The sequence below is a fragment of the Uloborus diversus genome, chromosome 4, assembly GCF_026930045.1.
Source record: "Uloborus diversus isolate 005 chromosome 4, Udiv.v.3.1, whole genome shotgun sequence".
NCBI lineage: Eukaryota > Metazoa > Arthropoda > Arachnida > Araneae > Uloboridae > Uloborus > Uloborus diversus.
The window spans coordinates 18,964,111-18,977,548 of record NC_072734.1 but is presented as its reverse complement, the minus strand read 5'-3'; the positions used below and the strand labels follow the sequence as shown (position 1 = coordinate 18,977,548).

Here is a 13,438-nt window from a genome sequence, read left to right as displayed (position 1 = left end):
AAGTAAAAAGCAAGTGGGTTTCATTTTAACAAACTTTGCTTTAAAATGAAAAGAAAAAATACCTCTGTCAAAGACTTAACCGTTTCATGAAGAAACTAGAATTTTTTTTTTCCTTTTCTTCCCGAAACGAAAGAAAGAAACCATAATATTAAAATGAAGAAATATAAAAACTTTCAATGCTATATTTTTATAAAACAAAAGAGAGATTGAACTTTAAACTTTAAATGAGTTTTGCAACAAAGTATTCCATAAACTATTGCGAAATTGGATTTTTTTTTTCTCGTCGAATGAACTTATCTAAAACTATTTCCCTTTTCTGAAACGAAATTCAGCTTTCTTTGGCATTTCCAAAAAGCACGTAGATTTTGTCTTCCCTTACTTTGCAATGAAAAAAAATAAATCTTATGTCAAAGACCTAACCCTTTCACGAGGAAATCAGAAATTTCTTCCGCTCTTATCCCATCAAATGACTACACAACACACCTTTTCAAGTTCAAATTATCTTCGTCTTCAGTTCAATTACCTCTATCGCCGTAAACATTCGAAGAAAGTGGCGAAAATATAAACTATGCTACGCCAAAGACGAGCACTTTTTGTCTCTTTTTCAAGAATTGTTCACGGAAAAAAAAGAGAAAAAACGGAAATCTGCATGGCAGAAGAATTTTATTCAAATGACAATTCCAGATAGCGGCTAAATGAAGCGCTTCCGCGAAGATCCACCGCATACTTCTTAGCGGGAATCATTTACTGAGGAGTCGCTCGCCAAGGTGTGGCGATATCCCGCCAATCATTGTGAGGTCCAGTATTATCTAAAAGGCTGGAGGAGAACCCGATCCCAAGGCAAACCTCTTCCATCTTCCGTGGGTGCCGGATCGTGGACCGGGACAATCACTCAATTTCTTCTCCGCTAGTCAGTCGGGAACATGGGGCTGTTGGGGTTTCAGTTTGAAGTTTTGCGCGTTTTCGCGTTCTGTTTTGTCCTAATGCATCTTTATGAGTCGTCGGGGGCAGCACCGGTGATTTCTTCCGAAATACAAGCCATGGTAAGTTCATTTTTAAGTTGCTATTTGGACAAAGAGAAAGATGGGAGAAATTGAATTGCTAAATTGAACTTAAAAAATAGTAAAAATTTAGGTAGTAAAAATTACTTTTATTTTCAACAAATCATATGATAAAAATTTAAATATCTATGAAATACGTTTAAGTTGATATTTTCCCATAATTATTTAACTTAAATAGTGATTCAAAAAGTATTAAGGTCACTAGATGAAAGAGTCAATGAATTTCATGTTTATTAATTTCAAGTTATGTAGAAGTGGAAGAGATGTTTTCATCTTTATAAATTTAATTAAATGAAAAATAATTTCTAACGAAAGAAAATCTTCAAGACCTATTGAAATTTATAGCAATAAAAGTAATTGATGGAAAACAACATTTCTGATTAAATAATTGCATTAATATGTATTTATTGTAAAATGAAATATTTGAGTTTTTTTTTTTTAAATATAGATGTGACAACTTTTTAGGCTTAATTTTTTAAAACAGTTTTTAGCATAAATGCATGCATAATTGCAGATTTTTTTAGTTTATATAATCCAGGCTCTAGTTATTATAGTGTTTCCCACTATAATGACTAGTATTAAAAAGAAAATAAAGAATTTGTTAAACTCACATTATAGCATAAAGTGGAAAAATGAGAAAAATAGATTTTCAATGAAATACATTTTTGTTTCTCTTATTTAATGTTATTAACATTTTCTTAGACATTTGTCTTTAGTTATCAACCCTAAAAGTAAAATTAAATTTGTTAAATTAAAGTTTAAAAAATGTTTGTAATAAGATTTTAAAACAAATCATTATTATGAGAATTTAAATGTCTATGAAACACGTTCAAGTTAAATTTTTTCCCTTTATTATTGAACTTAAATACTGAGCTAAAAAGTGTTTGGATCACTAGAACAAAGAGACAATGAATTTCACGTATGTTTCAGAGAAACCTTCATCCAAATCTCTTATTATTGATATAAATGATTTTATTTTTGGTACATATTATCGTTGATGGGTCCAATTTTTATTAACATTTAATATTAAATTGCTATAATTCATTTTTTTTTCGGCAACGATTAAAAGGTATATTCCAAATTGGTATTACAGCGGAAGTATTATTAAAATTTTTTAAAATTACTTGTTCTATTGTCATTGTATTACGAAGAAAAAAAATGAGAAGAATAGATTTTAGATGAAGTACATTTTTATTTCAAGGAAATACCTTTGTTTAAACTCTTTAATTTGATGCATTAATACGTATTACAAATTTTTCTTAACTATCAACTGATCTGATTTTTTCCCCCTGAAGTGGACGACTTTTTAGTTTCAAAATCGTTTTCAAATAAATCATTAATTGTTGATTTAATTTGCGTCATTAGTTTATTAGGATTTATGGTCGAAGGTATTAATTAGATCACCCAGCAAGAAATAGTTAAGAGTTGAAAATATTTTTTTTTTAAAATCATTTCAAATAGTACTTTTAGTGTTTGGGACTTTTGGGTCCAGTATTTTACAGCTTTTGTAATGCAATTAGAGTTTGAAAACTCCCAGAAATAATATTTAAATATTTTTTATCTCAGTAAACGAGATACGTCGTTACTGAAAGAACAGTGATATTTGAATATTATTTCTGGAAATCTTCAAAGTTTTGTTGTTTGAAATAGAAGTAGAAATCACATTCTTCATAAAGTTTGTGCAATGAAGCAACTAATTAATATATCTGTCAAATTTTCTGGGGGAAAATGAATTGTTGTTTTTATATAAACGGAAGTACATTGAAAAAATTATTTCTATTTTTTTTTAAACCGTGGTTTAATCGATTCGTATGTCTGGATACAATATTGTCAAGATTCTGTAGAGTCACATACAGATTATAATAGGTTTCTGCCTTCACAAGTTATAAGTTGAGGCAAAATTGAAAAATGTAAAAACCTGATTTTACTAGTTTTTCACATTCCTATTCAAATGTGGAAATCCCATTCCTTTTGTTTTTCCATTCTGTGTAATATTGAAGATATTATGGGGGGGGGGGGAATGGAGTTTGCGTGCTTGTAGGTAGGTAGGTATCTATGATCAATTGAATGACGATCTGTTAATGTGTCGAAAAAATCTCTTAATGTATAAAGATTTTTTTCCAACTTTTCAGATTTTGTTTATGTATGAAACAAAACGCGCAATCTTACATTATCTTAAATATTATTTTAACTTAATTTTGTAATAATTTATTCTGACTTGGAAAAGAACAACTGGACAAAAAAAATGCTACATAATAATATTATTCCTATAAATACTGAATTTAAGCTGGACTAGTATTTAAAACATTTACTATATTTTGAAATATTTGCAAATTTAACGTCACAAATTGACGTCACAAATGATGCAATTTGACGCATCTTTCTACGACGTTTCCACGTTATAATAATCAAGCAGCGAATTAAAATTGCGCTCTACGCTTGCTACCAACCATATCGTTGCCAATACACATTGACTAAAGATGCGAATTAAATATTTTGCACTGTGAATGGCAACATAGAATGGCATTTCATCATTTGTGATGTCATCGACAAGAAATGTAAACAATGAAAGCGCAACGATTTAAGTAATTTTTTAAAAATATTAAACTTAAACAAATTATTTAAAAAATAGTTAGATCCCATGTTTTTAAGCATGTTCTTTCAGAAAAAATACTTTTAAAATTTCTGAAACGACCCCATTGGGAAGATAAAGTAGTAGAGAAAACGAGACATGAAACTTTTACAATATGAAAATACATGAAAACTGAACATTGTTGCTACTATCTATCTCTGCAATGAAAAACTGTCATCCATTTCAGACTTTGAATTTTAGCTTTTCGTATTAATCACCAATTGAAGATTTTTCTTCATCAGGTGCATCTAACTAGGGGGCATCATAACATTTTTTTTGGGGGGGGGGGGTGTTTTTAAGGGATATTTTCCCCCTTTTTTTGAGAGGGGCTCTTGCTTTTATGAGGGTCTTCGAGACATTTGGAGAGCAGCTGCGTCATTTTTCTAAGGGGTATGAAGCTAGGAGGCCCTGTTTCATATTTAAAAAAGAAGGTCTTCATAGTCTTCATTTGAAGCATATTTGCCCTTAAAATATTCGATGATAAACATTTTGATACATGAAGTTTTTCATTTTGGAAATTCCATAAGAGTTTAAAGAATGGGATACTTATGTGGATTCTGAGAAATAACGTAAATAGCAGAATTAAGTTTACCTTTTAAATTCATACAAGAAAGCTAAACTTGGTGTGACGTAAAGTTAAGGCAGATTTTATTTATTTACTAGCTGCGTCGCCCGGCTTTGCACGGTCTACCTCGAAAATAAAAGTTATGTCAAGTTTTCAACAATCAGGCTTGGAAAAAAAAAACAGTGAAATGTTGCTTTAGTTTCCTGAAAAATAACCAAAAAGGAAACATTTTAAATTCTCCGATTTCAGGAAAAGCCTCAAAACAAAAGTCAAAATTTTATTTGTTCATATTCGAGGAAAAAATGGCAACAGATATTTTTTCTCAATGATTTTCTTCACGCTACAAATTTTATAAAAGCATTGTTAAGAAAAATTGAGATGAAGCATTGAATAATAATTTGAATGGAGGAAAGCCTTCGAAAAATAGGAATTTTATGTCGAAATCTAAGTGTCATAATTAATAGTTTTTAATTGATATCACCGCTAATTATTATCGAAGGATTATGTTAAATAGCCAAACATAAAGACGGAAAAATTTGTAATCTATCGATACCTGGCTCGATGGTCAGTTCATTTGCATTTGGAAGAAGTAACTTGGACATACATAGATACATACGCTCAGTTTTTAATTATATAAGATTTATTTATTGCATAAATACAAAGACATACGTCGAGGCACAACTGTGCCCTCTTCCTTAGCGGGGCTTCCCAGAAATTATATAATCTTTCCAACTTGTTGGGCCTTTCAGGACCCCAATACGGTTCTTTGGAGGAGGGCTCATAAATTCACCAAAGAAAACCCCTTACTTTCCCTCCACAGCGCCGAACAATCTTTTTTGCCCTTTCTTTTTCAACAAATGAATTTTTTACTGGACAGTGCGAAGCCAATTTCAAAAGAAAGGATTGCTCTTTCTTTGTAACCAAGCTACCCTCAATCTGATTTTTGATTAAGCAGGATGAGCTGATGCTGTTCCGTTATGCTTGAGATTAAAATCTTTCCTAAATACAATGCTTTTAAGATATTTGTCTCAAGGGAGCATGCCAAATTTCAAATTAGCTATAAAAGCCTTGCTCCACAGTTCAGGCTTGAAAAATTCTTCTTTTAAATTAAAGAGGATTATTATTTGTTATGAATTATTGCAGACAATTTTCTCGCATTTGTTATTCGCATTGTTTTCCTTTTTTTTTTCTGTAAATTTCATAACACAATTTTCGGTTCTGGCATTTTTTTAAAAGTATTTCTAAATGTGGCAACTGCCTTGCGAGATTATTATTATTATTAATATCATTACTTAGCATCAGAGACTCATAATCCATAGCACATAAAATTGTCTTACAGTATCAACGCAATGGGGGGGGGGGGGGAGAGCAACAAATTTCTTAGATGATCCAATACTTTCAAAAATTTTCAAATCATTGCACTCTTTGAAGATTTAGGATTTTGTCACGGCACTCCTTGTCAGTTATCTCAAGAGAGAGAGCGAGAAGGAATGGGAAGGAGATGCATGCTTGATTTTGTGCGGAAAATAAGAATGTATGCTGTAACCGAGTTTCAGTTCTTCGTTTGGTTATGGAAGTAGAGCTTTCCAAAGGCCCTTGAATTTGAAAACTGGCGCTTTGCTCTTTTTTTATATTTTTATTAAAGGAAAATATCTGAATCAGGCGAGATTTTGATTAGCAACGATTACATTGTTTTATTCTTTTAACGATCTTGGACACATGGCGGCAACACTCGCCTCTCCTTAGGGCATCCTAGGGTTCCGACGAACCCGTACAATAAGGGAATTGTAGCCAATAGAACATTAAATATGTGTTGCAAGATAATTGTTTGCATCAATTGCACGCAGAAGACATGCATTGCGAAAAAAATATCAAATGAGATAAAAGTACGCAAAAATTCTTTTTCGACCACTTTCAAAAATAGTAATTAAACATTTTCCCATATCGAATTTTTTCAATGTGATTGCTAAAAGGGTTCGTTACTTCAAAGCTATTCTTCATAGAGAAATAGGGGTTCATCCTCCCTCCCCTTCCTTGGTAATAAAGTGTGCAGTTATTTTATGACAAAAATGGTAAACTTCGTTTTTCGTTAGTGACAAATATGAAAAATTACTCTCCTATTTGAATGTTGAAAATAAAACACATTTGTTAACTGCTATTTCTATAAAAAAAATCTTTTAAAAATAACTCTAGCAAGGCCTCTAGTTATCAGCCTTTAGAGTAAAAATTGTTTATTTTCCTAACTCGCTATTAGAAGCGACAACTACATAATGGAAACTATTCGCCACAATACCAAAAACACAGAACTCTTTTGTACCCAGGGATTAATTAATCGATCGCAGCGCCTACATTGTTAGGCGTCCATTTGCACAACTTAGAACGATGCTAACGTTTAGTGATTGCTTTGAGGGTCATCGAGAGCATAATGCGTGACTCAAGCGGGGAGGTTGACCGGGTAGAAACGCTCTCCGTGGATCTCAAGTGGATGGAACGCAGAAGATTAGATGCGATAATTGAAGGAGAGAAAGAAGACCAAAAGAGCGACTTCGTTGTTTCTTTTGCGAAATTTTCTGTGAGAAAGAAGAAAATCGCTGTGAATATGAATGCATTAGAAAACGGAAACGTATTTGTTGTAGTGTTGGTTAGTGCTAACTTATTTTTTATTTATATTTTTTTTAGGTATACTTTGAAATCACTGAACGCGAAATTTTTATACTACCAGGACATAATGAACAGAGATCGTCTGAAATACTGGAAGGTCAGGCTCGTCTTTAGAGGGTCAGAGGGTCCGTCCCCCCTCCCCCGGCTTTGAAAAATTAGTATTTGTACAGAAAATAGAGCGTGGTTTTTGTTGCTTTCCAATAAAATTAGCTTTGAGGATACAACATTTGTCCCACCCCTTGGAAAATTCGAAATGACGGGTCTGTGTCGGTTAACATCCAACACCCCAAAGAAGACATAATAGCAGGATACTGGGAGGCTCGGATTCCACACCCCAATCCCACTTACGGGTGTTGGCAAAAGTAAAGTAAAGAAAGTTTACAAAATTTTTAGCTTCGCAACTTAAAGCGCATTGGTGGCCACTACAAATTGCTCCTGGGCTTATAGGGGAGATAAAAGGGCGAATTAAAATATTCGAGTTTGCGCGATTACACGAACGATTAATTAATTTTAATGGACTACCAACTGATCAATTTCAACAAAAAAAAAATAATAAGATCATGGTTAAACGGACAACCTTTTACTAACTAATGCACAATAAAAAACAAGGTAAGGAATTTGCGTCACATGGTATGAATTTTTCAGAAAAATAAAAATTCTAAAAACCTATGTTCTAAATAAACTAAGTTACCAGTCATACGTCAGGGCTAAAGTGCATGTTCCGGTAACCCGCTTATAGCCTCCAGAGATTGCAGTTTCGTCCTTGTTGTGACTCTTAGTCTGGTATGGTCAATGCCTGGAGGTTCGATCCGAGCTCTAGGCAGATGTCCTCTCATTTGAGCTGAGATTACCTTCTAGCTGGTAGCATAAAACTAGTTTACCACACCAGGGAGAGTCCGCTCAACTCGTAAAGATGCAGATAAAAGCTTTTGGTAATAAGGTTTTGAGTTACCTGTCTTCTACTTTTGTTTCGCCGGTCCATTGACAAACTTAGCCAATTCTCTGAGATTTTTATCTATACATGTTTTTATCTATTCATGTTGTCCTTATACAAAATAATAATAAAGTTTTGAAAGATTTCGTTTTGACGTTATTGTCATGGTTTTAGGACCAAGAACTCATAATTTTGGCTTTCCTGGTTGGCAACACTCGAGTGTGGTTGCTTTTGTGACTTGTTACATCTCTTTTTTTTTCCCTCATAGCTTCATTTGCGTGTATAATAATTTTATTGAGATATACGCTGGTCCGACAAATTCCTGATGACAGGTCATCCAGACGACTAAAAAATTTTGTTTGGCTGCTAGTTCAAACAGAACAAGATTTTTTTTCAGAAGCTCTATTCCATTGAGATTTCCTACAAAACTTGGGAAATAATTTGTGCGGCGCCAAAAATATTTTCCTCGCTCCTAAGACTTTAGTTCTTTGTCAATCTCTGAATATAAGTGTTAACAAATGATGATAAAAGTGTTGCAGTTATCTTACGTAGCAACTCTTTATTACTAATTTTTTGTGCACCCCCCCCCCCCTCGGCCCCCTCCCATGCCACCTATATTTTCAAACTTTTAGCTGTCCATGAACCAAAAAAGTTGTGAAACACTGACCCAGTCAATGTTTGAGTTGTGGAGTGACGCAAAAGACATGATTTCTCTAAATGTTTATTTAGTTACAAGTTTTCCCGATTTATTATACCTTGTCAACATTTTATCAATGATTCAGTTGATAGTAAACAAAGATGCACTCGATTACTATCAAGAGCAGTTTGTGAATGAATGAGTCACTTGGAAGAGGTTATCACTCAGGGTAATGGGACATCCGCCGTAACGCATGACGTCATCGCGATCAGCTGCTGGAGCGGCGGACTTCTATCGGAAATATGCATCCGTAAGCCATTTAATGACTCAGACTGGACTGTGACGTAATCGTTCGAAAGTCACGTTTTGTTTTCAGTAAAAAAAATTTACTAAATGAACCTGTTTTCGCATTCAGTCGTATGGCTATTACTTGAGTGACTCGCAAGTCGGTCAAGAGTAACATTTTTATTCCTTTTTGCTGTGTGGTGCGTTGAATTTTAAAAAGAACACTTGACTATTTTTAGAGAAATAGCAATTCTCTCTTTCTCAAAAAGATTTCGCTTTGTCCATAAACAAAATTCAATTACAATTAAAAGGAGATTTCTACTTCTAGAAATTACACACATGTAGGCATTTTACATTTTATTCGTTTCTATAACGTAAGCCATTTCTGCTGAAAAACCTATTTTTCTGTAAGCCATTTCTGCTGACAAAACCATTTTCATGTAAGCCATTTCTGCTTTAGAAAGTTATATTTTCTGCTTCTGGAAACTAGATGCAATTAGGCATTTTACGTGATTGTTTTAGCCGTTTCTGCTTAGGTGGCTGTCCATATAAACGATATCAGACTTTTTTTTCAATATAATTTGACCCCTCCCTTCTGTCACAAAGTGTCACCCTTCAACTTACCCCTCCCCCTTGTTACGTGTCATGCCATTATTATAAGCAAAAATGCATGATGTCACACTTCTTGTAATTCCCTCCCTCCCCTTGTCACAAGCTGTCAAAATTTCTCCTACCCCTCCCCCTCTCAAAACGTGACATTATTTGTAGACGACCCTTTATGGAAGCTGCTTTTTTCTATGAGCTATTACTACTTATTCAAACTAGATACCGCTCAATATTGTTTTTTATTCTTTTCCGTAGTACGCAATTTCTGATTCAGAGACTAGGCACAGTTAGAATGTTAGAAACTAATGCCACCCATCAGAACTCTAATTCTGTCAAGTTAAAGATTAATGCAGTGGTTAGGTGTTGTGGTAAAGGTTCTTACTGATAGCTTCTGTCCGAAAAAAGGGAGATAAGTAGCAGAGAGAGTTTACATTCTCAAGAGGCTCTATCTACTGACTCGAGAATTCTGAGATGAGCATTCCTTCTTTTTCTCGAAACTTTCTTTAAATGCCAGCGAGTTAATGGCAGAGCCGCCAAGAACCAAGGCGGGCCTCTTCTCACTGTGGCTGCCGGACCCCCCCCCCCCCCCTTAAAACTTGGACCCCAAGCTCTCCAGTTTCCAAGTAGGTTTACATGTCCTCTCGTCAGCCCTGGTTAATGGAAATAGCCTTAATCAGTGAGGCTCTATCAACTGGCACCTTCCCTTTTTTTCTAACCTTATCCTTTCAGCGTGAAGCTTTAGAATTGCTATACAGCAAGGGGAGAATGGTAGGTTCTGCTGGGGATCGAGCCCGCGACGACTGAGTGAAAGACAGCCGTCTTAACCACCATACCATATATACTTAATTTTCGGCCACTTTAGTGGGCTTCAAACGTCTGTCGGCTATCATGTGTCGCGAAGGTTTTTGGTCACCATTTTGGCCGTGTCTGCCATTTTAACTGAATCTGTCTTAAGAATATTTTATTTGTATCAACACTAATCGGAATATCCGATCAAATCATTGAAAGGTGTGGCTCAAATTGACCAGTGAACAGGATGACAAAAATATCCTCTTTATCAAGCTAGGACTCTATAAAATAGTTCAATAAGTCGCCCCCCTCCCTCTTTTTTTTTTGATAAATGGATGGTGACCTTGTAGCGCAGTGGCAGCAGTTCACTCTGCATCACTGTGCAAGGGCACCCATATAGGGGGGCAAGGGGGGAGGGCTCGAGCCCCCCCCCCTTTTGAAATGAGAACTTCCTTGCTTTTAATACTTTTTTCTTTGCAAAAATGTAAAAACATTTCTTCTCCAGCCATTAATGAATAAGTTATTAAAAATGTCAAATTTTAATGACTCTAATCTGTGTTGAAATCAGTTTCCACGGGGAAAATATCCAGCTAAACCACGGGGGAAATATTTGAGCCCCCCCCCCTTTGCAACTTTGCATATGGGCGCCCATGTCACTGTGTTGACACCTTTGTTTTTGTTGTACTTGTTCTGCCCTGTCAGTTTGATCAGATGGCCTCAAGCTTTGTAAACTTTGTAAAAAGCAAAAATGAGTAATTTTAGTTAAAAAGTTACCTGTTAAATAAATTAAGTAATGAATTACTTTTCGAGACTTTCTCTATTCAAGGGATCAATGGAAAAACTTTTTTTTCTAAATATATTTGTTGCGCATATTTTTGTGCAACATATTGCTTAGAAATGTCTACAAAATAGTTCAAGCGCGTTGCACTAAGCGCTACTGGTTAACAATGTATCAATGTTTACACGCCTGTCAGATATTCTTTAACAACATTCTTAAACGCATAGCCAGAAATTGCTTCCATTTTCCGAATTTTCCACCAAACATTGAAAGACCTAACTTAATTTCACGGCATAAACTAAAAAACGAGAGCTGAAAAGAAAAATGAGATCGAGTGGTAAGATTTCTTCTCCTGCCGTGCTGGCGACATACGATCTGAAAGGGAAGTAATGTTATCGCTCGAGGAGACTTGCGAAAACGCCGTTTTCAAAATAAGGTAGAGAAGGTTTTTGGAGGAGCGAGGCTCTACGATATTCTCAAGGCCAGTGAAAGGGAAACGGAAAATTACTTCTTTTTCATTGTGGCTCTTTAATTTCACTATTAATAGTGATGGAATAATAGAGGTGGCGATCGAGAGAGTTCGTCCCAAAACGATGGAAAATTGATTGATGTTGCCGCAAACTTACATATGGTAGAAATCCAGGAAAATGGATTGCCAGTGGTACTGCCTGTAATCAATCGATTCAATAGAAAACTTTCTTTTAATTTTCCACATATTTGGAACATTCAATAGAACTATCAATCAAACTATCAGTCGTTCGAATCAGGATCACTGACAACCTGACTCTCACACTGTTGCAGAGAATCATTTGTCCGTCGTGTTGATGGTGAAAATTGGTTTCAGTTACAAAAATTCTGAACTAAAAATGCGTCATAAGATATCCAACTACTAGCAGCCTACCTGAAGTATCTCTACTCCATTTCGATATTTATCCTCACAGCTAAATATTGCTCAAAAGGATCCCCACGTCTTTCAACAGAAACTGATGACCTTAGAGCAGGAATTAAAATGAAGGGAGCAAGTCCAATCATTGGCTTAGCAAAAGCTGCCTCAAAGACCCCAAGTCACGTGACTCAACAACGGCGAATGATTGGATGTTTTGCGTGAAACAGTCGAAAGAAACTTGATTTCTTCCAATGCTTTACTTTAGAATCTATCCCGTGACTTGAACTTGAGGTCATGGTTTCATGAATGAGTCTTCACTCTCTATATTTTATCTCTTCTCAATGTGATTACCCTTCTCATCATCCAGAACCACATAAGAAGCACTTGTTTCTAACAGTGATATTTCAGTTTAAACGTGTCCGAAAAAGTATTTCTTTTGCTTAATAACATCATTTATTCGTTTAAAAACACATATGAGATCCAGGAATGGATCCAGAAAGATGACGTCATAGGGTTCATGACTCCACCCCTTGAGCGATCAAATGTAGCCTAATATTACATTTTGGAAACTTACATTCTAAAAATGAACTCGTCATTTTAATTGCAATATTTTTCGTTTTTTAATTTCAGTTAAATAAATAATTTCTTATTTTTCAACCACTTATCATGAGCATGCTTTAAAATTTGTTTTTAAATTTGCATTTAGTAGACCTGTGCCATCAAAAAAAAAACGTTGGTTAGTAAGGGAAAGAACTGAGCTTAAATAAAGGACTGTCCATAAATGATGTCACGTTTTGATTGAGGAGAGGTGTACTTAAAATTGTGACAACTTGGGATAAGAGGGCTGGATTGGGTGCAAGAAGTGTGACATTACGAATTTTTATTAGAATATGTTCATGAAAAATAGCGTGGAATGTGACAAAGAGTGCGACAGAATTTATAGACCTAGCCCCTAAACACAATCTAATTAACAAAAGTATTTATCTGTTTATAAATTAGACTCTGATTAAAAAGTAGATTTTATGTAACATGAAAAAAACATCTTGATCGGAAATAAAGACAAAAAGGTTAACCACGCACTTCGTTTTATTTTATTTTTAAATTCTAATCTGCTTTTTTTACGTAAAAAATAGAGTAGCAATTTTTCTGCCAGTAAAATAAATGACAAGTATTTCCTCCATTTGGAATGCGAAATTTCACTTTTCCAAAACAGCATGGCGAAAAAGTAATTAGTTCTCTAATCTACGAGAGCAGAAGGGCGGAGTTAGAATGTCTATATCAAACGAAGTAAACAAGGGATTCCAAAGAAAACGTCGACACCAACGACACACCTCATCGAGTTCAGAAACCTGTAAATGGAAACGCCTGATTAAAAAATCTGGCTTTTAAAAATTTTATTGTTTGAGATTTTTTTTAATGAAAATATATTTCATACAGAATTTAAACAGTGAAACTCGTTAAAAGTACATTTTGTTTATTTTAACTTAGTATTGACTATCATGTCTAACTTTTTAGTTGTTCGTAAAATTAATCATGTAAATAAACCATTTTATAAAATAAAAATATTTTGTGAATGTTATTTCAAGAAGAATGACTTTAGTCAA

General features: G+C 34.4%; 1 protein-coding gene across 1 annotated transcript in view; it reads left to right on the top strand.

Annotated features, from left to right (window-relative positions):
• Positions 1 to 1,013: 1,013 nt before the first annotated feature.
• LOC129219910 (stromelysin-3-like) overlaps positions 1,014 to 13,438 on the top strand; it is a 105,101-nt gene continuing 92,676 nt past the window's right edge. The window contains exon 1 of the mRNA XM_054854224.1: positions 1,014 to 1,043. Within this exon, the coding sequence (XP_054710199.1) occupies positions 1,041 to 1,043 (3 nt within the window). The 5' untranslated portion in view covers positions 1,014 to 1,040. The remainder of the gene's footprint in view (positions 1,044 to 13,438) is intronic.